Here is a 23,953-nt window from a genome sequence, read left to right as displayed (position 1 = left end):
GACCTTGTAGTCTAAGACAGCGGTTCCCAACCCCCGGGCCACGGACCGGTCCGTGAGTCGTTTGGTACCGAGAGTTAAAGCTCGGGTGTGAGATTAATGTTTTCAGGGTTTTTATCGTTAACTCAGTTAACTATTTTGAAAGGATTATTTGCACGTTACCATAGCGACCAGAGAGCATTAAGGGGCAGAGAGGAGGATGTTACTGTCTGTGTTGTTGACGCATTTCAGGAGGACGCTGCTAATAAAGTTACACGATTACACAGTGAATTTGCATTTATTATTACATTTACAAAGTTCCACATTTTTTGTCTTGGTTGTATCATTTTATTTTGTTGTATTTATCCGCGAACCTTACCATGTTGTCTGACATTAAACTGGTCCATGGCGCAAAAAAAGTTGGGGACCGCTGGTCTAAGATGTGCTAAAAATGTTGTCGGCCACAGTTCATAATTCTTCTCATGTCCATTAAAAATTTGTAAGGTTGAATAAACAGACCGTCCATTGGATCCTGTTTAGTGTGCCCACCCCCAAGGCCCTATATATAAGTGTTGTGAGAGTGTAAGTAAAGTGGATGTGTAGGTTGTGGAATAAAATTGAGGCACAGGTGGCCAGGAGCGGACAGAGGAGGAATGCCTCCCCTGCACCTCAGTGACACACCTGTACCTCAAGGCCCTGCATGTGTGGTGGTATGATGGAGTGGAAAGAAGGAGGCAGTTGGGAATGGGGAGGGAAGGATGGGGGGGGGCAAAGTACCTCCTCCCTTGAGCCAGCTCCCCTGCTGACCCCGGTAGGCAGCCCCGTTCCCTGGAATCCACCAAGGGCAGGGGGCCCGGCGACCCGGTGGCCCACCCAACCCCACTGCAGAGGAAAATTACACCCGCCCCAACATTCCATCAACTCCCAGACTCCATGAGATAATAGACAGCCAGGTTGAGTTCATCCTCCACCTCTGCTAGAGCCCTCTTCCACTTGCAGAGTGAACTCCTGGAGAGCAGAGAGCCCTGCAAAGGATGGTAACAAAGTTACCAAAACTTAGCATTTTATGGTGGTCCAAATGTGCCATAATTGTGTCTGATGAGGCATCTCTATGTCTTTGCAATATGGGTATGATAAATGTGTATTATGCTTAGGCTATCAAGATGCCATGCTGACCAGGGAAGCTCAGTCCTGCATGGACTGTTTCATATTACGGGCATGTACTGTAGTAGAGAGGCCCATGCTCTCTTTTTTTGCCTCTAAACATGTCAGCCAACCACTTCCCGACATGCAGGGGTGGCTTCCAGGTTTGATGCCACACAGCTTTTGCACCCTCAGCTGCAGGTGCCGCTGCTGCTTTATTTGAAGGACCTGGTGTGCAGGCAGTTTGCCGCCCATGCTGCTTTGCACAGGGTGGTCCCACAGACACACAAAACTAATGAACAGGAACACTGCCTAACTTGTTCTCTTGCAAGATTTTCCAACATGCACAGCCAGGAGCAGATTGCCTGAGGGCTACTTATCCTAGCAGGGACAGATTATAGAGTCCCTGCTGGCTAGGCAGGATCATGTCTAATAGCCAATTTGGCATCCATTTTGTCCCTCTACCTGCGTCACCATCGGGTCACAAATCTAGCTTGGCCACCCACTTTCAAAAGGATAGACCACCAGCCCTCCTCCCCAGTCTTGGATGCTTGTGAAAGGTGAGGAAGGTGGTTGTCTCTTAAACAATGGCGGAGTGTCTGGGCCCTCGGGCAGGGACGCTCCCCCATCTGTTGTGTGGCCATCCTCCAGCTGCCACTCCCTTGCCCTCGCCCTAGGCAGGAGTCAGTGAAGATTGATTGTCAGGAGGAGGATGTCCATCCTTTCCTTCAAAGCTGTGACCTGTCCTAAGGACAACCTCTGGCTAGCTCCCCAGGAACAGAGTCAGGCCACGATTAAGTCTTGGTGTTAGGCAGGGCTCTGGGGACCCTGTGGCTCCTCCTCAGTGCCGCAACAGCATGTAGTCCACCTTCTAAGGGCTACAGCCCGAGTGTAGCAGCCAGCTCCTTTTTCGGGAGTGGGTGCTGGGTGCCCCTCAGCAGCAGCCTTCGTCTCCGTGGTCACCTTGGCATCTTGCAGGCCAACCATAGCAGGCTGCTCTGTTGTGGCCGATAAGAAATGCCTCATGTTTCTCAGAGTCTCACAACCATGCTTAATAAACATTTTGTAGCAAAATTAAGTAAACGTATGTGCTCATTTGTGCTTATTTATCCATGTAGATATACGAGCACTGACAACAGATGAAGTTGTGATTCACAAGCAGCAGAATCAGAACAAATGCAATGCTTTAATTAGACTTGCTCCGCATAATGTGCATACATGCCTTTGCAAAATCAAAACAAATGAAGCAGACTCAAGATGCTACTCAAAACACAGTGCGTATATTTTATTATCCATTTGCAGTGAGATATAATATCTACCACATTCTTAAAATGAAGGCAGAAAGGCTCTGATACTAGAGAAGCACGGAGAAGAAATGTTTAATTCCCACAGCGACTTCATTTTTTTCTCCCCTGTCATCTGTCCTGTGGTTTTCCTTTTTGGAATTTCCCGGATTTACTTCCAGCGACCGCCAACCTTTCCTTTGCCGTGGCCTTTTTTGCTGGAGGACAACAGGAGAACAGAGGAAATTTAAAAAAAGAAAAAACAAGAGTAAAATCTGACTATTTGTATAAAAGTGACTACTCACAATTTTTGGGCATGTTGGATTCTGTTCAGTAGCACAATGATCTGCAGGATCACAGAAACACAATTAACATATTCTGTTGAATAGAGTTTAGAGTAAAACGCTGAAACGTGTATACAAATTTTTACACACGTTGAGCTTTTTTAAATTTTTATTCTTTTTTAAATTTTTACTTTCTAGTTGTATTTATTTATCAAAAACACATCTTTGAATTGACTGCTACTGTTGAGATAGTCTACTTCAAGATGTAAAGCAGGTTATCTGCCACGGTTGATGTTCAATCCCTTGCTACTCCAGTCTGCATGTCAAGGTATCCTTGGGTGAGATACTGAACCCTGAGTTGCTCTTGATGGGTTTGTTGGAGTGTGAATGTGAGCTACAGGGAGTGCAGAATTATTAGGCAAATGAGTATTTTGTCCACATCATCCTCTTCATGCATGTTTTCTTACTCCAAGCTGTATAGGCTCGAAAGCCTACTACCAATTAAGCATATTAGGTGATGTGCATCTCTGTAATGAGAAGGGGTGTGGTCTAATGACACCAACACCCTATATCAGGTGTGCATAATTATTAGGCAACGTCCTTTCCTTTGGCAAAATGGGTCAAAAGAAGGACTTGACAGGCTCAGAAAAGTCAAAAATAGTGAGATATCTTGCAGAGGGATGCAGCAGTCTCAAAATTGCAAAGCTTCTGAAGCGTGATCATCGACCAATCAAGCGTTTCATTCAAAATAGTCAACTGGGTCGCAAGAAGCGTGTGGAAAAACCAAGGCGCAAAATAACTGCCCATGAACTGAGAAAAGTCAAGCGTGCAGCTGCCAAGATGCCACTTGCCACCAGTTTGGCCATATTTCAGAGCTGCAACATCACTGGAGTGCCCAAAAGCACAAGGTGTGCAATACTCAGAGACATGGCCAAGGTAAGAAAGGCTGAAAGACGACCACCACTGAACAAGACACACAAGCTGAAACGTCAAGACTGGGCCAAGAAATATCTCAAGACTGGTTTTTCTAAGGTTTTATGGACTGATGAAATGAGAGTGAGTCTTGATGGGCCAGATGGATGGGCCCGTGGCTGGATTGGTAAAGGGCAGAGAGCTCCAGTCCGACTCAGACGCCAGCAAGGTGGAGGTGGAGTACTGGTTTGGGCTGGTATCATCAAAGATGAGCTTGTGGGGCCTTTTCGGGTTGAGGATGGAGTCAAGCTCAACTCCCAGTCCTACTGCCAGTTTCTGGAAGACACCTTCTTCAAGCAGTGGTACAGGAAGAAGTCTGCATCCTTCAAGAAAAACATGATTTTCATGCAGGACAATGCTCCATCACACGCGTCCAAGTACTCCACAGCGTGGCTGCAAGAAAGGGTATAAAAGAAGAAAAACTAATGACATGGCCTCCTTGTTCACCTGATCTGAACCCCATTGAGAACCTGTGGTCCATCATCAAATGTGAGATTTACAAGGAGGGAAAACAGTACACCTCTCTGAACAGTGTCTGGGAGGCTGTGGTTGCTGCTGCACGCAATGTTGATGGTGAACAGATCAAAACACTGACAGAATCCATGGATGGCAGGCTTTTGAGTGTCCTTGCAAAGAAAGGTGGCTATATTGGTCGCTGATTTGTTTTTGTTTTGTTTTTGAATGTCAGAAATGTATATTTGTGAATGTGGAGATGTTATATTGGTTTCACTGGTAAAAATAAATAATTGAAATGGGTATATATTTGTTTTTTGTTAAGTTGCCTAATAATTCTGCACAGTAATAGTCACCTGCACACACAGATATCCCCCTAAAATAGCTAAAACTAAAAACTACTTCCAAAAACATTCAGCTTTGATATTAATGAGTTTTTTGGGTTCATTGAGAACATGGTTGTTGTTCAATAATAACATTATTCCTCAAAAATACAACTTGCCTAATAATTCTGCACTCCCTGTAGAGAGCACTTAGCAGTGGAAACAAAGGGCTCATAATGTTTGTTTGGATGAGAGATGTTGTATACAGCAGTTTATTTGTGGTCTTCTTTTGCGGCTGAACTTTGGTCGGAGCTTGATGAAACTTGCAGTTTTGAAATCTGTGAGATGTTGGCTTTTAGAAAATTAGTTGTTTGGCTGGTTAGACGTGGTCAGAGTGAACACGGGGTTCACTTGTTTGTGTGTTATGTCAATTTCGTGAAATTATTTAACTGCTCTTTTAATGGTTTGTTGTTTTCACTGTATTTGGTGGTCATAGAAATGGTTTATATCAGAATCAGAATACTTTATTGATCCCTAGTGGAAATTATTTATATGATCTTTTAGCTAAGATTCTGAGGTTTTGGTGGATATCCCACTTGCCTGTGTTTACATAACCGACCTCATGTCACAGCCGATGAAACAGAAAGCCTTCCATTTTCGAATGTTCACTAACATACGCACAGTGGAAAGAACAAAACTGGCAGGGTAAAGTGACATTTAAAGTGATGAGGTGCGTTTGCAGTATTACCTCATATTTCTGGTGTTTCATGCACTCCATGAAATCAAACTTCTCAGATTCCAGCTGGTAGATCCAGTTCCACATTTCTTGGGCCCGTTGCCTAGAACGCATAGTTCGTAAAGTTAGAAATGATCTTCCTTTACTTAAAGTCAGCGGTCTCCAACCTTCTTTGCGACCGGTTTAATGTCAGACAATATTTTCACAGACCGGCCTTTAAGGTGTGGCGGATAAATACAACAAAATAAAATGATACGACTGAGACAAAAACGGTGGTATTTTGTAAATATAATAATAAACGCAAATTCACTGTGTGATTGTGTAACTTTATTAGCAGCGTCCTCCTGAAGTGCGCCAACAACACTGAGAGTAACATCCTCCTCGGGGGTTGGGGACCGCTGCTTTAAGTCATTTAAGTGAAAAATTGATAGAATTACTTTTTGTAGCAGGCTACACATTTGTAGTCAGTGACTGTGGATTTGTCTAATTAATCTAGCTAAGTTGGTTCTACAAACCACTCATTCATTGGATCTTTGAGCTTTATAAATACATTAAATCATTGTGCTGAAATCATGACATTATTGCTGCATCATCACTATCTTGAGTTTCTGGAAAATGCTTTAAGAAAAGGTGGGCTGCTTTATAGAGAAGTTATAGTAGTTATTTTATTATAATCACTACTTAGCTGTCTACAGTCCCAACTGGAGGAGACTCACTTCAGCCCGTCCTCTCTCAGAGTGTCGGTGGCTAGTGGCTGCCGTCTATCAGCCAGAGTTCTCTTCTTGATCTCTCTGCCTGTCAGGCGCTTCCCTTTCCTCGACTCTGCCTGGGACAGAACACATATGTTTCACAGTTATTCTATATGTAAACACTTACTCCATATCTCATCATCACCATCACACCCCAGACTGACAACAGCCATTTGTCTACCTTGGCCAGGAAGCCTCCAAAGTTCGCCCCCATCCCAGACAGCACTTTCTTCTTTTTTAGATCATCATCAGCTTTTCTCTTGGCCTCCTCTTCTTCTTTTCTGTGACGCTCTTCCTGTCAGATGAACGAAAACTGAGCCAGAAACACATTTGGAAACAGTTTGGCTGACCTGAGAGACACGCTGTGGTAAAATGTCCAGAGAACTGAACTGACATTTGGTATTCTTAATTCAAAACATACGGTACTGTGCCAAAGTCTAGAGCACGGGTCTCAAACTCCAGTCCTCGAGGGCCGCTGTCCTGAATCTTTTCCATGTGTCCCTGCTGCAACACACCTGAATACAATTAGTAGTTTATTAGACTCTGTAGACCTTAGCTGTGTCCCAAAACGTCGGCTGCATCCTCCGGAGGCCGCATTTGAAGGCTGATTACATCACAGCCAGGCGATGAAGGCTGTCCCAATTCGTTGACTCCTTCAAATGCGGCCGACAAATGCGTCCTTCATTTCCCCGAATTTGAAGGATGGGTCGGGTGTGTCCTTCGTGGCCCACCATATCCCAGAATTCATAGCCCAGCCAAATTTCAGCTGCCAACAATGACGCTACTGAGTTTTAAAATTACTCTTATTAATCTTTCTGGGCCACAAAATAAACTTTTAACATATTTTCAGTGTAAATTACAAATATCTGCTTGGTTTATCAAGACATCGCATATTTGCAAAAGTGTGCCGACGTTTTCGGAGACGTCTGTCACCCACCCGCTCGATAGCAAGCCGGGGGGTTCAATGGTCACTCGAGCCAGCGAGAGCAGTGGACTCCCGGCTTCATCGTTTTCAGACCCCCGCTGTCTTTCGCTACTCAGGTTAAACATGATATATAAGTCACTCGGATAACTTAAAAATTGGAAATAATTGTTTTCCTTTTTTCTGTGTTTTATTTGTTCCGGAGTAAATCGTTTGGCTGAGATCAAAGTTATTAGATTATTAGATTAAATACAACTTTATTAATCCATCGGGTAGGTTCCTCCGGGATTTTCCCACAGCTGAATAAACGTTAAACAGAAAACCGATTAAACAGAAGTGTGAGACGGTCAAGAATTTACGGCAGTCTCCTGTTATATTTTAGATAGCAAGGAGCAGACGGCCGAGTTTGTTAAACTCCGGTGACGCAAATCTGAAGGGTAGACCGTCCCATTTCACAGCCTCGCACTTCCGGCCTTCTCGGTCTTCGAAGGACCGGGCCCACGTAGACCGCGAAGGCCGGGTCCTCCGAAGGATGCAGCCGATGTTTTGGGACACAGCTCTTGACTGCATGATTTCAGCCACTGGATTCATGTTACAGCAGCTCGTGAGTGAATTAACATAGTGCAATAAAAGTACTTTTAGAAGTACATTTTTCCAAACACTTACATACCCATATGGAAAAGAAATTGTAAAAACTTCTATGATTTACTCATGAAAGTGGCCACTTTCTCATTACTTTCATACATTGTTTTAGTAAGTGTCCAAAACATACAAGTTTCATTATATAATTTTTCAAGGGATCTTATATCTGTTTTCACTCTTGTATGCTTTTCATACAAGTTTCACACAAGACAGATACAAACTTTATAAGATTTATATATATCTTTTCCATATGGGTATACTTGAGTGGGGTTAGGGGTTGCCACCTCACCATGCAGTCAAGTTCTATAGATTCTTGCTAATGACCTACTAATTGTATTCAGGTGTGTTGCAGCAGGGACACATGGAAAAGATTCAGGACAGCGGCCCTTGAGGACTGAAGTTTGAGACCTCTGGTCTAGAGTAACCCCTCATTTCTTTATATTCTGCTTCCAAGGAGCCAAGTGGTCTTCAACAGTTCCCTATGTCTTTAGACATCGGTTTGGTATCATTTATTTCCAGTCAAGTTCTTGTACCTGACCATTTTTGGAGGTCAGGGTTTTGCCACTACACACTGATATATAGCACGTTCAATCATAAAAAAGACAGTGAGTTAGGTTGTCTCTACACATAACCTACAGTCAGCATATTTTTTAAATTGTATCTTTAGTATTTGTAGCTTTCTATCAGCCTGTTGCAAAAACACATTTGTTCTCATTTCTTTAGTTGAATCTCTAAAAATTACTAAAGACAACAAATCTTGACGGACGTATTTTTGCACAATATTCTGTGGAATAGTCGCTGTGATGAAGCCACTTTAACCTTTCATGGCAGCATTTTTAATTTTTCTTCGCTATTTGGGCCGATTGGGACCTGATGAATGTAAAAACAAAGAATTACCAGATTTTGATTTTTACCTAATTTTTGTTTCTGAGAAAAATGAGAGCCACATATGAGGACATCCGTTTTAAATTTTGATAGAACAGTGGCAGCATAATGTCCTCGTAAGCAGATATCAGGCCCTACAGTAAAAATAGGTATTTTGGTCTCGACTACCCAAAATATGATGTCCACATATGTGGACGCCAGGTCCTAGGAGGTTAAGGATGGGCAACGGGGGAGAAGAAGATGAAGAAGCTGGTGGAATAAAAATCAGTGGCAATGGGTGTTATGGAGTGATGGATTCACGGGAAACTTTTGATTCAAACTGTTGTTGATAAGTAAGGAGGTCAGGAGAAAGGGACTACAGTGAGGGTCTACAGCCCATCTGTTAAACCCACTGGAGTCTCTGTCATGCTTTGGGGCTCCATTCCAGCCAGTGGTGTTGGGGATCTTGTCAGAAATGATGGAATTATGATTGTAGAAAAGTACAGTCAGATTTTGATCCACCATGTTAAAACTGTTGGAAAGCATCTGACTTGCAAGCTAACTGAGGATCACCGTGACAGAGAACGGGTGAAAAAGGCAGACAAACATCCGAAGACAAGCTTTGAATATCCTTCAAGAAGCCTGGAGAACTGTTCCTTAAAACGACTTATGTCAGAGTGTTACCGCAATTCTGTTCTGTCTGTCCTTCTCCTTTTCTGCTCTAACCCTCTGGATCTCAGCTCTCTCTGCACGACGACGCTCCTACAGGACAGCAAAACATGTAATATTAAGAACAACACAGAAGAAGCATTTATCCTACACATGATTCATTTGTTGGATTCAACTGCTTTGAGAGGTGTTGGTAGCAAAGTAAACTTACAATTCGTTCCATAAGAGCAATGAGTTCTTCCTCGTCCTTCTTCCTCTGCTCAAAGTGTACATCGATCAGAGTGTGTAGCTCCAGTAAGTCTTTCTCCATACGTTTTCTGTGGATGTCCTGGGGGAAGAAGAATGTTTCTGTAACTTAGAAAAAGATTTAGGGTCAAGTACAAGTGCAAGATAAAACATGCAAAGACCACATGCTGAGGTCTGAACCAACCAGCTGGTTTGAACCAAGAATCTACTTTCTGTGAGGAAAGAGTGTTACCAGCTTCACTACAGTGCTGTACTGGCCAGAAACTGTTTTTCAAATAGTTTACCCAAACTTGAAATTCTTGGGACAGTTACAGTTTTCAGAAAATGTAGCATATCTGTTGATAGATCTTAGATAGACTACAGGCTGCAGGAATAATTAAATGTAACAGGAAGATTAATGTTTCTGGCATAATAACAATAAATAACATTGTATAATTAGACGCATGTGCACAACAAGATGTGATCCTACTACCAGTCCCTGAGGAATACCGTATTCATAGAAAGATATATTACACAATGAGTTTCGATTCAGATGTGGAAGAACAATCTAAGCCACAGCGCTTAAAAGAAAATGTCCTTAAAATGCTGCAAGAGTATGTACACAGTGTTAAAGTCAATTTGCACACCTAAAACAGCAGCAAGTCTCAGATATTAACAAACTTATTCTTGCCCTGGCTGGCATGTGTTTGGCAAAGGGATTGGATCTGGTTACAGGCTAGGAATATGCAGGGACAGTGAGGGTAAAGGAAACAGAAATAATTCCAAAATTGAAACTTGACTAAGATTAAGATGACTGTGATTGCTAACTTAAAAGAGAAAAGTGTAAAAAAAAAATTAAAAAAGGAATATAAAGATTGTGGTGGGCGTGGCTGCGGCACGGCTGCAGTAGAAGCTGACGCACCGGAGCTGCATTGGCTCATCACGCCGCCCTGCATAAATGGTACTGGATCCTGAGGGTGTGTTGTGGGTGATGTGCGCGGCTGGCAGAGGGAGAGCTGCAGCCAAGTTTGTGAAATAATGATTAAGTGTGCTGAAAATTATGAAAACGTGGTGAGGTCTGCCGTGGATTTATTACTAAGATGTTTTGGTTTAATATCATGTTTGTGACTTACATCAAAATCCACCCTCTCTCCTTCAGGAATCTTTGGGGGAGCAAGTTGTGGCACCATGGGTCTGAAGGTAAAAAATACGACAGATTCAAAGTGAGACTGCAGTTCTTTAAATGAATAGAGAACATCTGTTTTCTGCTACAAAACATAAGAAAAACAGATGGAGTGAACATACTTGGGCTTGGGGCGCTCTTCTTCTGAATAAAAGAGAGACAAAGATAAAACAAATGGCTATATGAGTAAAAAGTGTTTAGAATGACTGGTTGTCATTAGTCAAATACAAAATGTTGCATTCAATACACAGCAAGCATGGGAGTGAGAAAGAAATGCAACACGGGGTTTTTAAATGTTATAACAAAATGTGAAATAATACTATTAAAAAACCTGGGCTTGGGTACACTAAACGGCTACATGAATTTGACCACATAGTTTGTATTAGGCTGTCTTGGAAGATTTTACCAGAAAATGAGGCATATGGAAAGTAATAACTTAGGAAACTACATAACATAGCTTTCAAAGGCTAGAGTCCAGTGAGAACCACAAAAGTTAACCTGCTCTCAATGTGTTAGATAATTAATGACGTAAACACAGTGCCAACAGAAAGTGATGAGTGTGACCACTTCAGGGAACTGCACGCCTACTAGATCTCACCTTCCTCCTGGGCATCTTGATCTGAAGGACCATCCACATAAAGACACAGTGAAGCATGGAAGGATGGTAACACGAAAATATGGAATGAAAAGGAGGGTTAATTGTGGGTGAAGTGTGAACATGAGCAAAGCAAGAAAGAGGAGGCAGCAACCAAAAAAGGTGGTAGGAGGGAAACAGTGGGAACAAAAATTGAAAGGAGAACAAAATACGGATGAGTAAGAAATGAAGTTGTAAAGATCCAGAAGAAGGAAGTGAAAAACAAAAGAAAGTAAAACATAGATAAATAAATAAAAATAGAGGGGGAAAAAACGTGATAAATGAATGGGAAAAGAGGTGTGAAATGACCAGAAGAAGCTCCAGGTTATATATGGTGCTGCAGGATTTAGCTATTTTTGGAATATATACCAATTACCTTTCTAGCTAATACCTGGATTAGAGTATTTAAAGTTGTACTGTAAATACAAATCTACGCCCAAGACTGGAAACGTGGAAACACTGTTTCTGTAAGTTGCCACTAATAAACTCATTTTAGTGGTGCTGGTAGCTAGCTAGTTTTTTCCCCCCAGCTCTCGGGCTAAGCTAAGCTAGCTGGCAGCTAGCTGTAGCTTTTACTAAAAGATGGAGTTCTATCAACCATCTCATCTAATCTTAGCATCCAAGTAATAAGCACATATTCCAAAATGCTTAGCTATTGCTTTAAAACTATCATTTCCCATCATGCAACTAGAGCCAGTTCTACACTGGCACATGGTGGCTGTGGGAAATGTAGCCTTTTGGAATATTCTGTGAGCATTCATTATTGCAAAATGTAGATGTTTTTGCATGCCTTTTAGTTTGACTCATAGATGTTCTGTGAGGTCAAACTGATTTCATGTTGGAAACGCAGGAAACACATCTATACACTTTGCACTCTGTGTAATAATGAACGCCAGAATATTTCGAATGGTTCCAGATGAAGAAATGAAAACACAGTACAAGTTTTAAAAGGAAAAAATTTTCCAAAACAGAAGCTTCATATAATATTATGATGTTTTACTGAGCTTTTAAAACTGAACTAATGTGCTTCTTTCATGTTATAAGTATCCAGCTGATATTAATGAATTCTATCCATTTGTATCAAGCAAACCCAGCTTCTAAGGACCGCTTCTGTAGCTTTAGTTGCTAATTACACAGTGGTTACACTTAGCTGCCAACTTGTCTAACTGCTATGTGGTACTGGACAGTAAAAAGCTTCTTACAGTAAAGTTGTGGTCCGCAAAACCCCAACAATGAACTGAAAGTCACTAAATTTCGGAGCACAGGGCAATTACAGAGTTTGTAAAATTCCCAGTTCATTTGTTTTTATGAGCTAAGCTTGTCACATTATACATAACTTGATCCAATAAAGCAACATTTATTACTGCAGCTTTAAACGGCACACTCAAACAAATATTATAATTAACTTCTGTTTTGAGTGTTTGCTCCTTTAAAACACAGATTGCAACGACAAGCATATATGCATATATATGTGTGTGTGTGTATACAGATAGATAGATATGTGTGTGTGTGTGTGTGTGTGTGTGTGTGTGTGTGTGTATACAAGTGGTGTCTAAACTAGCCTGTAGGGCTAACTCTGAATCATTTAAAGTTTTCAGTCTGCTGATAAGTGAGTGACTAATGAAATGAAATGTGGCAAACTTGAGACTCAAGCTGGTGTGAATCACCCTACCTTGATATTCTTGTTGCTCTGATGGTCCATAAGAACAACAGCAGAATATTAGCCAACAATGTTGGGAAACAAGGGAAAGAAGGACACAGGGAAAAGTGATAGGTCAGTTCATCCGCAACATTTATGAATAAGAGTGCTTGACCAACTCTTTGAGAGCATCTCTGGAGATTGAGAAAAATTCTCATCCATTCGCAATGGAAACAGTTTTTCCAACACCTTACCTCCTCCATCTTCCTCCGCCTGCTCCTCCTCCTCCTGCTGCTCAGGCTCAGGCTCAGGCTCCTCCTCAACCTCTGGGAGAAGGAAAACAAAGATAAAGACCACGTCAGATGTGTGTACAATAGTACAGTCACTATATTACTATATGTGTCTGATTTAATGTGTCTTGTCCATATTAAAGACCCATGCTGATTATATAGTGTATTTAAAAGGTGGACATGTCTTGTGAACAAACCAACACAGGGTTGGCCTGCTGTAAAGCGAACCCTGGTTTGTTGGCTTTTTTGGCACCAACAGAAACAATAATGGACAAAGTGATCAAGTTACAAAGACACCATAAGCTAATCAGGAAAGTTTTTACTGAGGTCTTTACATTTAACTTACTCCACTTCAAAGAGTATATTTTTAAGGCATAATGGTTTTACTGCACTATGCGTGTGACTGATATGGACCGATCTGACTGAACTTACCCACTGTCTGATCCCTGGAGAGGTGAGAAAAAGGATGAGAGAAAACCAATATTTATCAGTAGGCCTGTCAGCTCATGGATTTGCACTAGTGTGAAAGCTGAGAGGTGACATCAAATGAAAAACTCTTGTAAGTTCTATTTCACTCACTCGTATTCTTCTTCTGCGTCTGACATGCCTGCAACAAAATCAAAATGCAGGATGATGACGCCAAGATGTTAAACATAAATGCAAAAGACTTTTTCCAACTGATTGCATAACTAACTAATGCATTTTTATAAAACAAAAGACTGCAGTGATTAATGTTTTTATTATTGAAAAGAAAATAGTATTATCTCATCTTAAAATTAGGGAATAAATACAAAAGCAAATTGAAAGTCAGGGGAAATGGTAAAATGAACCGGCACTTATGTCTCATTTTTGACTCTAATGGAGCACCCAGAGCTCTTTTTACTACAAGCCCCACACACTCTGGTGAAAGCACCTGGCTGCCAGGTGGGTTTCCATAAAAAGAGCCCACAAAGACATTGCTATGCAGACTAGAGGAGCAGGGATCAACTGACTCACTCTACTTTCTGAGCCACAGTCAAAAATGAGAACTGCAACGATCCTGTTGTTTAAACAGTTATATAATTTTGCCCCATTTAAAGCAGAGCCTACAAGGACAAAGGAACCCTTTATTCCTTCAGTACATGGAGACTGATGGTATACTACGGGCTGCCCAGAATTAAAACAAGCAAACACACAGGGACGTCCAAAGACTATACAATTTATCTTGGACGATGAAAATGGATAGAAAAATTTAACTTTAAAAGGGAAACAACAAGTTTTTAAATGGCTACCAGGGGTGAAACGTGACATTTCAAAACAATGCAGTGACTGCACACCAAATGTAACAGATGAAGAAAACAAATATATATATATATATATATATATATATTTGTTATATACAAGATAAATTGTATAGTCTTTGTATGGAACGCCAGGACTGCCATAATGAATTAATTAAATACACCATTAAATAATTAATTAAATGTGGCAATAATTAATTAAAATTGGAATTAATTCATTAAATAAATAGTTATGACACATGTAATTAATTAATTATTGACACATTTAATTAATTATTTATGTATTTCACATTTTAATTAATTATTGACACATTTAATTAATTATTGACACATTTAATTAATTATTTATGTATTTTACATTTTAATTAATTATTGACACATTTAATTAATTATTGACACATTTAATTAATTATTTAATGATATATTTATTTATTTCATTTTGGCAGTCCTGACGCCTGGCTCTCATCATGAAATAATTTTATCTGTCAGCCTCACCCATCAAACTCAGGGGGCGGGGTTAACGCTGATCGAGTCAAAACCATTGCTTTGGCCTGGTGGCCATTGTTTCTAGCACACAACAACCGGCATGTGGAAGCTAACAGAACTGAGCTTTGAAAAACCCTGTTTGTGTGTCACCAAATACCGTTTTAATATTTTTTTAGCCGAGAATGTAGTGGTTTAATCTTCATGTGTCTGGTCGGTTTGTCAAGATACAGCCTCTTTGCAAAAGTGTTTCGATGATTTCGGAGATGTCTGCCCAGTCTCACGGCAAAGCGTGGGATAGACCCGCTCGCCTCGCAAGCAATCCCACCGACAAAGCGCAGGCCCCGGTACACAGCTGTAGTAACCCCCGCTGACTTCTTTTACTGAGGTTATATTTATCGGTGTTTTATTTCCTGATGTTCTTATGTGTCCTACGTGTTTCAGTCTGAATTATAACTAACATTAAAAACATGTTTAAGGAGGAGAGAGAGCAAATAAATCTGTTTAACATCTGATCTTTGGGTTTTTGTTCAGTAATCAGTGTGACCTGTGTATAAACACATAAAAGAGATAACGTTGGTGTTTCCGTCATGTAGTAACTGCTGGCTTTAACTGTACAAAGGTTGTTCGACACTATGAAACACATACAGACTTCATGATGTTCAGCTAATATTTTTATTGTGAATATTAATCATGCTGACCTCGCTCTGTACACCACGCAGCGAGGTCAGCATATCCACGATATCCTCAGCTCCATGAGTTAACACAAAGTTTCCCAGCTGACTATCTAACTGCCAACTATTCCAGAGACGTGAAAATATACAGCATAAAGAAAAGTGTAAGAGACTCAGCAGCAGATTAGAATAACAGTTATACATTTAATAAATCACCAAATGAATCCAAGAAACAAGCAAACCTGTTCCGACAGTTTGAGTTTGTATTCCCTCAGCTGCAGACTCGCTGCTGTTTAAATGTTTGAAAAGGAAGATTAGATATAAAAAACGTCAAACATAGACTCAGTCTGCCTTCACATTTGATATGAGGCCAGCACGTATAGTGGCCTCAGCAGGCTATTACTGAAATACACGTGCTATATCATAAACTATGATATAAATAGGGAGGTCCTATTAACATGTTTAGTTTTACAGGACACCTTCCTGCCTTTAGTCTCATTCATGAGCAGTATTAGTTTTCTTCTAACATCCAGAAGTCTGCACCATGTGTTTCATAGTTTGTAACAAGCCTTTGACAGGTAAACATAACATGACCGAAAAAGCAAAAAAAAAGAAAAAAAAGAGAGAGAGAGTGTTGACATAAGAAGAGAAAATTCTCTCAATTATGGAGACAGGCAAATGGTTCATTTATGTTTGATGTGTGTTTATTCCTCCCTAAATATCGTCGGTGAAGTTTGCCATGCATGTCAGATTTTCCTGCGCATTTTTATACCTCTGCCAACAGAGAGAGAAAAAAAATCACATTCTAACAGACAGCTGGTGCTTAGAATACAGTTGAATAACTATTAAAAAACAGATGATAGTTCAGTCCAACACATGTGCCAGTGAACCATTAAACGTCTGTGAAACTATGCAGTTATGAAACGTAACTTTAACCTCAGCCAAACCGATTTGCTCAGTTGTAAATAAAACAGCGAAGTAAACGTGACCCGACAGACAGAACCTGAGTGAATGAAGTCCAGCGTTTAACCACTGAGAGCTAAAACTCAGCTGAGGTTTCAAAGCTGTGTGCCGGTGATTGGACATCAGCCGCTGATGAAGCTGTTCGCCTATAAAGTGCTCTGTAAGGAAACAAGCTCCAGCAGCTCTGCGCTCGGGGAAAACACTATATTTACTTATCTTGTGCAGAAAAATGCGCTGACATTGCGTTATATCGAGCACCAGCTGCCCAGTTAAACTGTGACTATCACCAGGTAACGTAGGCGTGTTTCTTGAATTAGCAGCAGGTGTTAAACAGCTGACAGATGAGGAGGAGGATGCATGCAGGTAAACTGAGGGTCTGCTGAGCTGATCGCTGGTTTCGTGAGAAAAATGTCAGCTCGTTCTTTATGTTACAGAAGCACAGAGACACAAGACCAGGCGGAAAGAGACGATCGTTCGGTGAAAATGAGAATCTGCGAATGCAACATGTGGAACACGGAGAGTGGAATATGTAAACAAACCGGTTAACGTAACCCCCTGGGTGCACTCTGCATGCTAACTGTTAGCAGAGCTAGTGAAATCTCTGAAAACATCTGAGCACTTTTGCAAACATGTTCTATGTTGACAACCTGACCAGACATACGGCGTTAAAAGTGTAGCTGGTGACAGAAAAACGGGGTATTTTAAAACTACACCACCACCATTGCTGCCTGTGATTTGATCTGCATTCTGGGATAACTGGCTGCCCCAAGTCTACACAAGCAATCGATTATCTAGGATCGACCTGTTTTGACTTACTTTGCACGGCAACCAATCAAATGTTAGAGAAGCTGCATGGGCAGCGTTAACCCCGCCTCCTGAGTTTGATGGGCAGTGTTGGTCAAGTTACTTGAAAAAAGTAATCAGTAACTAATTACTGATTACTCCCCCAAAAAAGTAATCCCGTTACTTTACTGATTACTTATTTTCAAAAGTAATTAATTACTTAGTTACTTAGTTACTTTTTAAAAACACGATTTACAACCTGAAGAGGTGATAAAGTGATAGATCTTTCAGCCCAGTTCTACTTTTTCTACATAATCCATCATACAAAATGTAATCAAATGGAAAAGTCTCTTTTTTTAACTTGTTTTATCAGTTTTAATCTTTTAACTTTATGCATCAAGCAAAAAATTTAATTATATGCAACATTCTCTGACTTGAATAAATTAGTTTAACATTTAAACCTATTTTCTACACATTCCAGCACATAAAATAAAATATTTTTTCTGTTTTCACTCACTCTTTCAAACAGATGCAAGTAAAACACAGCAGAAAATAAATAAAGTCAAAGACTCAGCGGTCCTGTTGCTCTATTTTCACCTGTAAAGCAGGAGCAGGGTAGGCGGAGGGTTACCCTGGTGCAGGTGTGCCGCGGTCAGTGGAAGAATCCGCGAGTTTCTCTGTGAGTTTCCCATTACGTCGTAGCTACTCGGTGCTTGCTCGGAAGTTTAGGGGTTTTTTTCGCTGTAAAAAGAAGTTTTCTTCCCACGCACGATGGACGCTAATGTTTTTGTCACTTTTTATGGAATCAAACTCAAAGTAAGGTCAGTACTTCCACGCTTTAAACGCTGCACGCTCATACTCTCTCCCGCACTCGATATATTATCCATTGTTGATCTGCACACAGCTGCTGTCACCAACGTCGCACTTGCTTACGTCACTGTCATGAGACATTCTCGCAAAAAAAATCACGGTTTTAGTAACGCAGTAACGCAGCGTTCCTACGGGAAAGTAACGGTAATCTAATTACCGATTTTGCAATAGTAATCCCTTACTTTACTCGTTACTTGAAAAAAGTAATCAGATTACAGTAACGCGTTACAAGTAACGCGTTACTGCCCATCTTTGTTGATGGGTGAGGCTGACAGATAAAATTATTTCATGATGAGAGCCAGGCGCCAGGACTGCCAAAATGAAATAAATAAATATATCATTAAATAATTAATTAAATGTGTCAATAATTAATTAAATGTGTCAATAATTAATTAATTACATGTGTCATAACTATTTATTTAATGAATTAATTCCAATTTTAATTAATTATTGCCACATTTAATTAATTATTTAATGGTGTATTTAATTAATTCATTATGGCAGTCCTGGCGTTCCATACAGCAGATCCCGGGAACAACATCGGAGATCTCTGTCCAGAAGAGCGCAGTCCTGGGAACAGCTAAGATACTGCGCAGGACCCTCAAGCTCCCAGGCCTCTGGTAGAGGACCCGAGCTTGAAGGATAAACCGCCCGCAGGGGCGTGCTGGGTGTATATATATATATATATATATATATATATATATATATATATATATATATAAATCTGCTTTTGCTGGACTATGGAAACAAAGGACCATTTGTCGTCCTCACTAAATCACAGGTGACTGACGTTTCTGTGCTCCTGCGATTAATCACTCTGGAGACAGAAAAATACACAATCCCCATCGTGACGCTTTTAGTCATACACTGTCCATCGGAGCTGCCATTGTTCTGACATAAAACCCTGCACAGAGACAAACATTCACAGTGGGTGTGCGCTGACACCGTCCTGGCAGGGGGACACGTTGGAGATGGATGGAGTGTCAACAGGTGAGAATGTGACAGGGGTCAAACACATAAAGAGCAGGAGAGATAGGGTTTCTCTCACTTTCTAGTGTCTCCCTTCTCTCTCTTGATGTTTGTCCTCAGTGCACTCTCTCAGTGGTGCGTCTGACAGGTTAGCAGGTGTGGTTTGGAAAGGTGGTGGTGGAGGTGGCTCAATTCCAAGCTTCAAATGTTCAGTCGAGCATTTTGCAAGCAGCCAGATAACTATGAAGCTCTTTCATCAGTTCATCTCAGGCGCTCCGGTCCCTGTCGCATTATTGTGTGCCCTAATACAGTACTGTACAAAAGTCTTGAGTCAGCCTCATAACCTCCACGTAGGAGGTTATGTTTTTGGTTGTGTTAATGCGCATCATTGTGTCTGTAAACATGATAGCTCAAAAAATTGTGAAGGAATTCTGATTAAACTTTGTAAGCGGTGTGTCACGTTAGCAACCCATTAAAATGTGAAAACTGACCCAACAAAGCAATATAATTTAGAAACTACAATGTGGTAATGTTGGCTCAGCACATTTGCACATTACAGTATAAGCACAGTGTGAGAGAGAGCTTGAAAGAGTGTTTGATTGATTTCCTGTTTAGATTTAAGTTTAACAGACAGTGAAAAAAGTTCCATGTAGGAAGACCGGTCTGTTAACAATTAAAAAAATAAATAAATCACAAGACCCGTTTATCACCATTTCCATCGTGGCCTGGTCCTTTTCCTTTCATCTTGAATCATTTATGAATTTGTGCAGTTGAACTGAAAGAGGCAGAATTGTTATTCTAGGCTGTGATGCAGTGCCAGCATTAGACCCACAGCTTTGGCATACCCATCGGCTCCTTAATGCTACGTCTTAAAATCTGAAATCTTCCATGTGTTGTTACTCACCCCCTCACTCTGTGTGCATGTGTATATACAGATGGAGGAAGGCCTGTACATAAATCAGCCACAGCATTCGGAGTTGCAGCATGGCCTTAATTTTCTCTCTATGCACACTAGCCACAGGTTAGCTTAGCTTAGTGCATGATATATAACTTCCAGAAACGTACTGATCCAAAACACTATCATGGATAGACATAATTATTCATCTTAAAGGACTCATCATTAAATCAAAATATTATAAAGATTCAGTCTCACTTAAAGACACTTAAAGATCATATGCCAAAAGTACACCTCCAAATCATTTGGTATGTATAAAACATAAAGCAAATTCCACACACTCACGTGGAAAGGAGGGTTAACCTTTCTGGGATTTTGATTACTCTTTATAGCAGAAAGGCCTTGTTTAGCACCCGTGTCCACGCCATTTATTAAATGCTGGATGAAGGGGCCTTTCATGTAATGTCCTTTGTGGTCTCTGGCCAGCTGCAGAGGAGGGGTGACGCAGTGAGCTCCCGGGGCGGCGCAGGGGCGGGGTGAACAGGTGTGCTGGGATCTGACAGTGATTGTGTCTCTTTATATGTTGGCAGTGACAGTCGGAGGGGAGAAGCGGACGTGACAGCAGAGAGAGCGGGAGTGTCTGTGTCCCAGTAAACAAACCACAGTATTAAACAAAAGTTATGCTGTCATCATATTCGCTCCAGCGTATGTTTCTTGGGTCCAACGTTACACCCTTCCTGTCCACCCTCTTAGCTATGTTCATTCAAAACAATATTACACATCTTTCTCTTACAAAACACATGATGGGCATCATGATTGTTAATTAAAATAACACAACTAGCAGTAAATTCCCAGTAACGGACACTTATGGCAGATAACCTTAAAAATATTCTGCAGTAGATCAAAAATGGAAGAAAACCATGAATTAACATATAAGTATTACCTGATGCTGCTGAAGTGAAGCAAAGTCACAGAGGTTGGATTAGACACAGCTGAGCATTTTGCAATTTGGCATGATTTTAAACAGTTTACATTTCTTCAGTATTAAACAGAAATGAGACTTTCTTGTCGGAAAACAGTTAAATTAAAAAAAAAAAAAAAAAACGACAGCGCTGTATAACGGTGGATTTGTGCAACCTGCTCTCATTTAAGTTTTTAGCTGTTTGTTGGTTGTCAAACTTCTGTGAGGTTTAACCTGAGATTCTGGCGTTTTGGGCAAAATAAATTTATATTTAAAAACCGATTCAGGATTTTAATGAATCGATATCATATTATCCAAGCTAGAATCGATTTTCCGATTAAAATCGATTCTAGCTTGGATAATATTGGATAATCAAAACCCACCCCTAGTTATAAAGCTGGATTGCATTTCATTTAAATTCATTCTTAATGAATTTGAACTTTTATTTTAATGCTTTTATAATACTGGTTAATTAACACCTTTTAAATAGAGCTGCAGAGCAATTGTTTGCTCAAAACACTTCTTATCAGGAATGTAAAATCCTAGAGCTTCATTAATATCATTCATTTTATGAAGTGACATTTCCTGCAGCTGTACCACCCGATTTTTACAGCTATTTCTCATTCTAACAGACTTTGTCATGGATCCAAATGAAATATATGAATAACATTTTCCGAGAACAGCGTGGTTTGAAAGTCAGGGAACAACGAAAACAGGAACTGAGCATGAGATATTGTTGGAGTGCAGACAGAAAAACGCATTAACCTCCATGTAAACTCAAATCAAAGCCATGTGTCTGAAAGTACAACGATGGGTAAAACCTTAATTAAACAAGCTCTCCTCTCCCATTGGGCGAGTGGGTTGTGCTTTCTTGCAAGAATAACAAAAGTGTTTTCAGTGCATTGACTGAGGTGGATTTGGAATGAACACCAACCTAACTGGTTTACTGGTTTCATTGTGACTGTAGGCCCACATCTGGGTGGGCCCAGCCATTTTTTACAGCAGTGAAGCCTATGAATAAAGTTATGACGCATGGTAATGAGAGAAATGACAATTGGATTCCTTAAATATTTATATTTCAACACTTCTTGCCGGTATAGCTGGAAAGTGCCTATTTGGAACTGAATGGAGGGAGGATAAGTAAACCAGGGGATCTGGAGAAGGGTCAAGTTTCAGTGGGCAACTAGCACAGGCTTTAGTGGGTTAATTTTAGTCAAGGACAACAGGTGTGTGTGTGTGTGTCATGCACAGCGCACAGCACAATATATCATTAGTTTATTTTGAGTACGAGCTATTGTGTTGTCATACTCAAAAGAGTTTGAAAGTTGGAGTTTGGAAAACAGTTTGTAAAAGGAAACAAAAATGATTCCAGAACAGCTTTTTTAAAAGCTTTTTTTTTACAGGCTTGTATCCATCGTTGTCAGCACATCTCTGCTTCAGTGGTTTTTAGGTTGTGTGTCCAACTTAGTGTAACAGGAGTGTAACTTTATTTCTTAATGAGTCGCCTTTTTAGTCTCGTTGACCATTCAAAGTACTTTAGACTACAAGCCCTATTTTCAGTCATACAGTACTCCATGCCCTTTATCCACCTCACACACGTCCAACTGAAATGGCATGCGTATCTTCCAAATGTGGGAAAGATTCCAAAATACTTGGCAGAAACCTGTACAAGCACAGGGAGAACATGCAAGTTCCCACTGTGTTGTTTGTTTTGTTGAAATAAAGGCTCTACTGAACACGGGAACAATCCAGGCCTGAAAAACACTGGATAGTGACTAACCGGATGATGAAAGAAACAGGCATGATGTAACTGCTGGAAATGTACCACAAGCACATTTGTGCACACTTGTTAGTACATCATCCGAGTGCTAAATGAACCAGTCTGATATCAGACTATCAGCAACTGTGTCTGCTGCTGACAGTGACCGCAAAGCCACAGCGCTGATGGTGGTATGCTACTAGGGCTGGGTTTTTATAATCGATTCATCGATTAAAATCAATTCTGGCTTGGATAACGTAAAATCGATTCATTAAAATCCTGAATCGATTTTTTAATATAAATTTATTTTGCCCAAAATGCCAGAATCTCAGGTGACATCTCACAAAATTTCAAGAACCACCAAACAGTTAAGACAGTAAATGAGAGCAGGAACACGGCTTCTGCACAAAGACTTAAACACACAGCGCGACCCGCGGATCAGAATCAGTTAGATGTGACTTTCTCACAGTCGGGGCTGAAAGCCGACAGCTCGCTGATTCTGATCTGTCGGCGGGTCTGCGCTTTGTGTTCACGCCCTTTGAGCCGATTCTAAAGCTGTTAGTTTGATCTCTCTCCAAACAATATTGACCGAACCAGCAGCAGAAGAAGATCCAAACGCTTCACATAAACATCGTCATGAATTCACTCTGACTTTTACTGTTTTGCTTCCACCGCGATGCACAGCTCTCTCTCTCTCTCTCTCTCTCTCTCTGTACTTCAAGAACAGTTTCCCTTTCTTCATTATTCGCTTGCTTGTTACGCACAAGTCTACTGTTGTTTACAGGCTGTCGGCCGCTGTTTTTTTCCCTTTTACATTCTTCCGAAAAGAAAACCTCATTTCTGCTGTTCAATACTGAACAACTTTAAACTTTTTAAAATTATTCAAAATGCAAAATGCTTAGCCGTGTCTCTAATAAAACCGCTGTAACGTCAGAGGTGATGTTCATATGTTGATTAATGGTTTTCTTTCGTTTTTGATCTACTGCAGAATATTTTTTATAAAATCCCAGAACAGGAAAATCACCTTCATGTTTTTCTGTGTTTTATCTTCAGCTACTTTGACACAAAGGCATCTGCTGTGATGCTCACACCTGTGATAAAGTCTTGCGTGTGTCAGCTTCCTTTTTATGGATACAAAAATATGTAAATGTACTGATCTGAATTATATTTCTGACTGTCAAAATTTCCCAGATTTAAATCGAATCGAATCAAATTAAATCGAATCGTGGATCGAATCGATTCGGGGCCTTGTGAATCGGAATTGAATCGATTCTAGAAATCAGTGACGATACCCAGCCCTATATGCTACACACGCACACACATACTCAT

At 40.6% G+C, this 23,953-nt stretch overlaps 1 protein-coding gene across 5 annotated transcripts; it reads right to left on the bottom strand.

Moving 5' to 3' along the window:
- Positions 1-2,377: 2,377 nt before the first annotated feature.
- LOC147331775 (troponin T, slow skeletal muscle-like) lies at positions 2,378-13,436 on the bottom strand. Of its 5 annotated transcripts, none has more exons than XM_086287989.1 (12): positions 13,420-13,436; positions 12,952-13,023; positions 12,731-12,748; positions 10,547-10,568; positions 10,375-10,435; positions 9,228-9,344; positions 9,032-9,109; positions 6,101-6,214; positions 5,887-5,996; positions 5,183-5,273; positions 2,708-2,748; positions 2,378-2,620 (listed from the first exon to the last, which is right to left on the bottom strand). In XM_086287989.1, the coding sequence occupies exons 5-12, from the start codon at positions 10,429-10,431 to the stop codon at positions 2,575-2,577; spliced, it is 654 nt and encodes a 217-aa protein (XP_086144115.1). In that variant the 5' UTR covers positions 10,432-10,435; positions 10,547-10,568; positions 12,731-12,748; positions 12,952-13,023; positions 13,420-13,436; the 3' UTR covers positions 2,378-2,574. The 5 variants fall into 5 exon arrangements, with proteins under 5 accessions (XP_086144115.1, XP_086144117.1, XP_086144119.1 ...); XM_086287991.1 differs by lacking the exon at positions 13,420-13,436 and adding an exon at positions 11,023-11,043; XM_086287993.1 differs by lacking the exon at positions 13,420-13,436 and adding an exon at positions 11,023-11,043 and having other exon boundaries at positions 10,547-10,565.
- Positions 13,437-23,953: the final 10,517 nt, after the last annotated feature.

Source organism: Aulonocara sp. 'chitande type north' Nkhata Bay, linkage group LG4 (assembly GCF_057382095.1).
Source record: "Aulonocara sp. 'chitande type north' Nkhata Bay isolate Kocher_YH1m ecotype deep benthic linkage group LG4, A_spYH_male_GT1.1, whole genome shotgun sequence".
Taxonomy (NCBI): Eukaryota; Metazoa; Chordata; class Actinopteri; order Cichliformes; family Cichlidae; genus Aulonocara; species Aulonocara sp. 'chitande type north' Nkhata Bay.
Note: the sequence above shows the minus strand (reverse complement) of the source record. Positions and strands in the feature narration are given on the sequence as shown.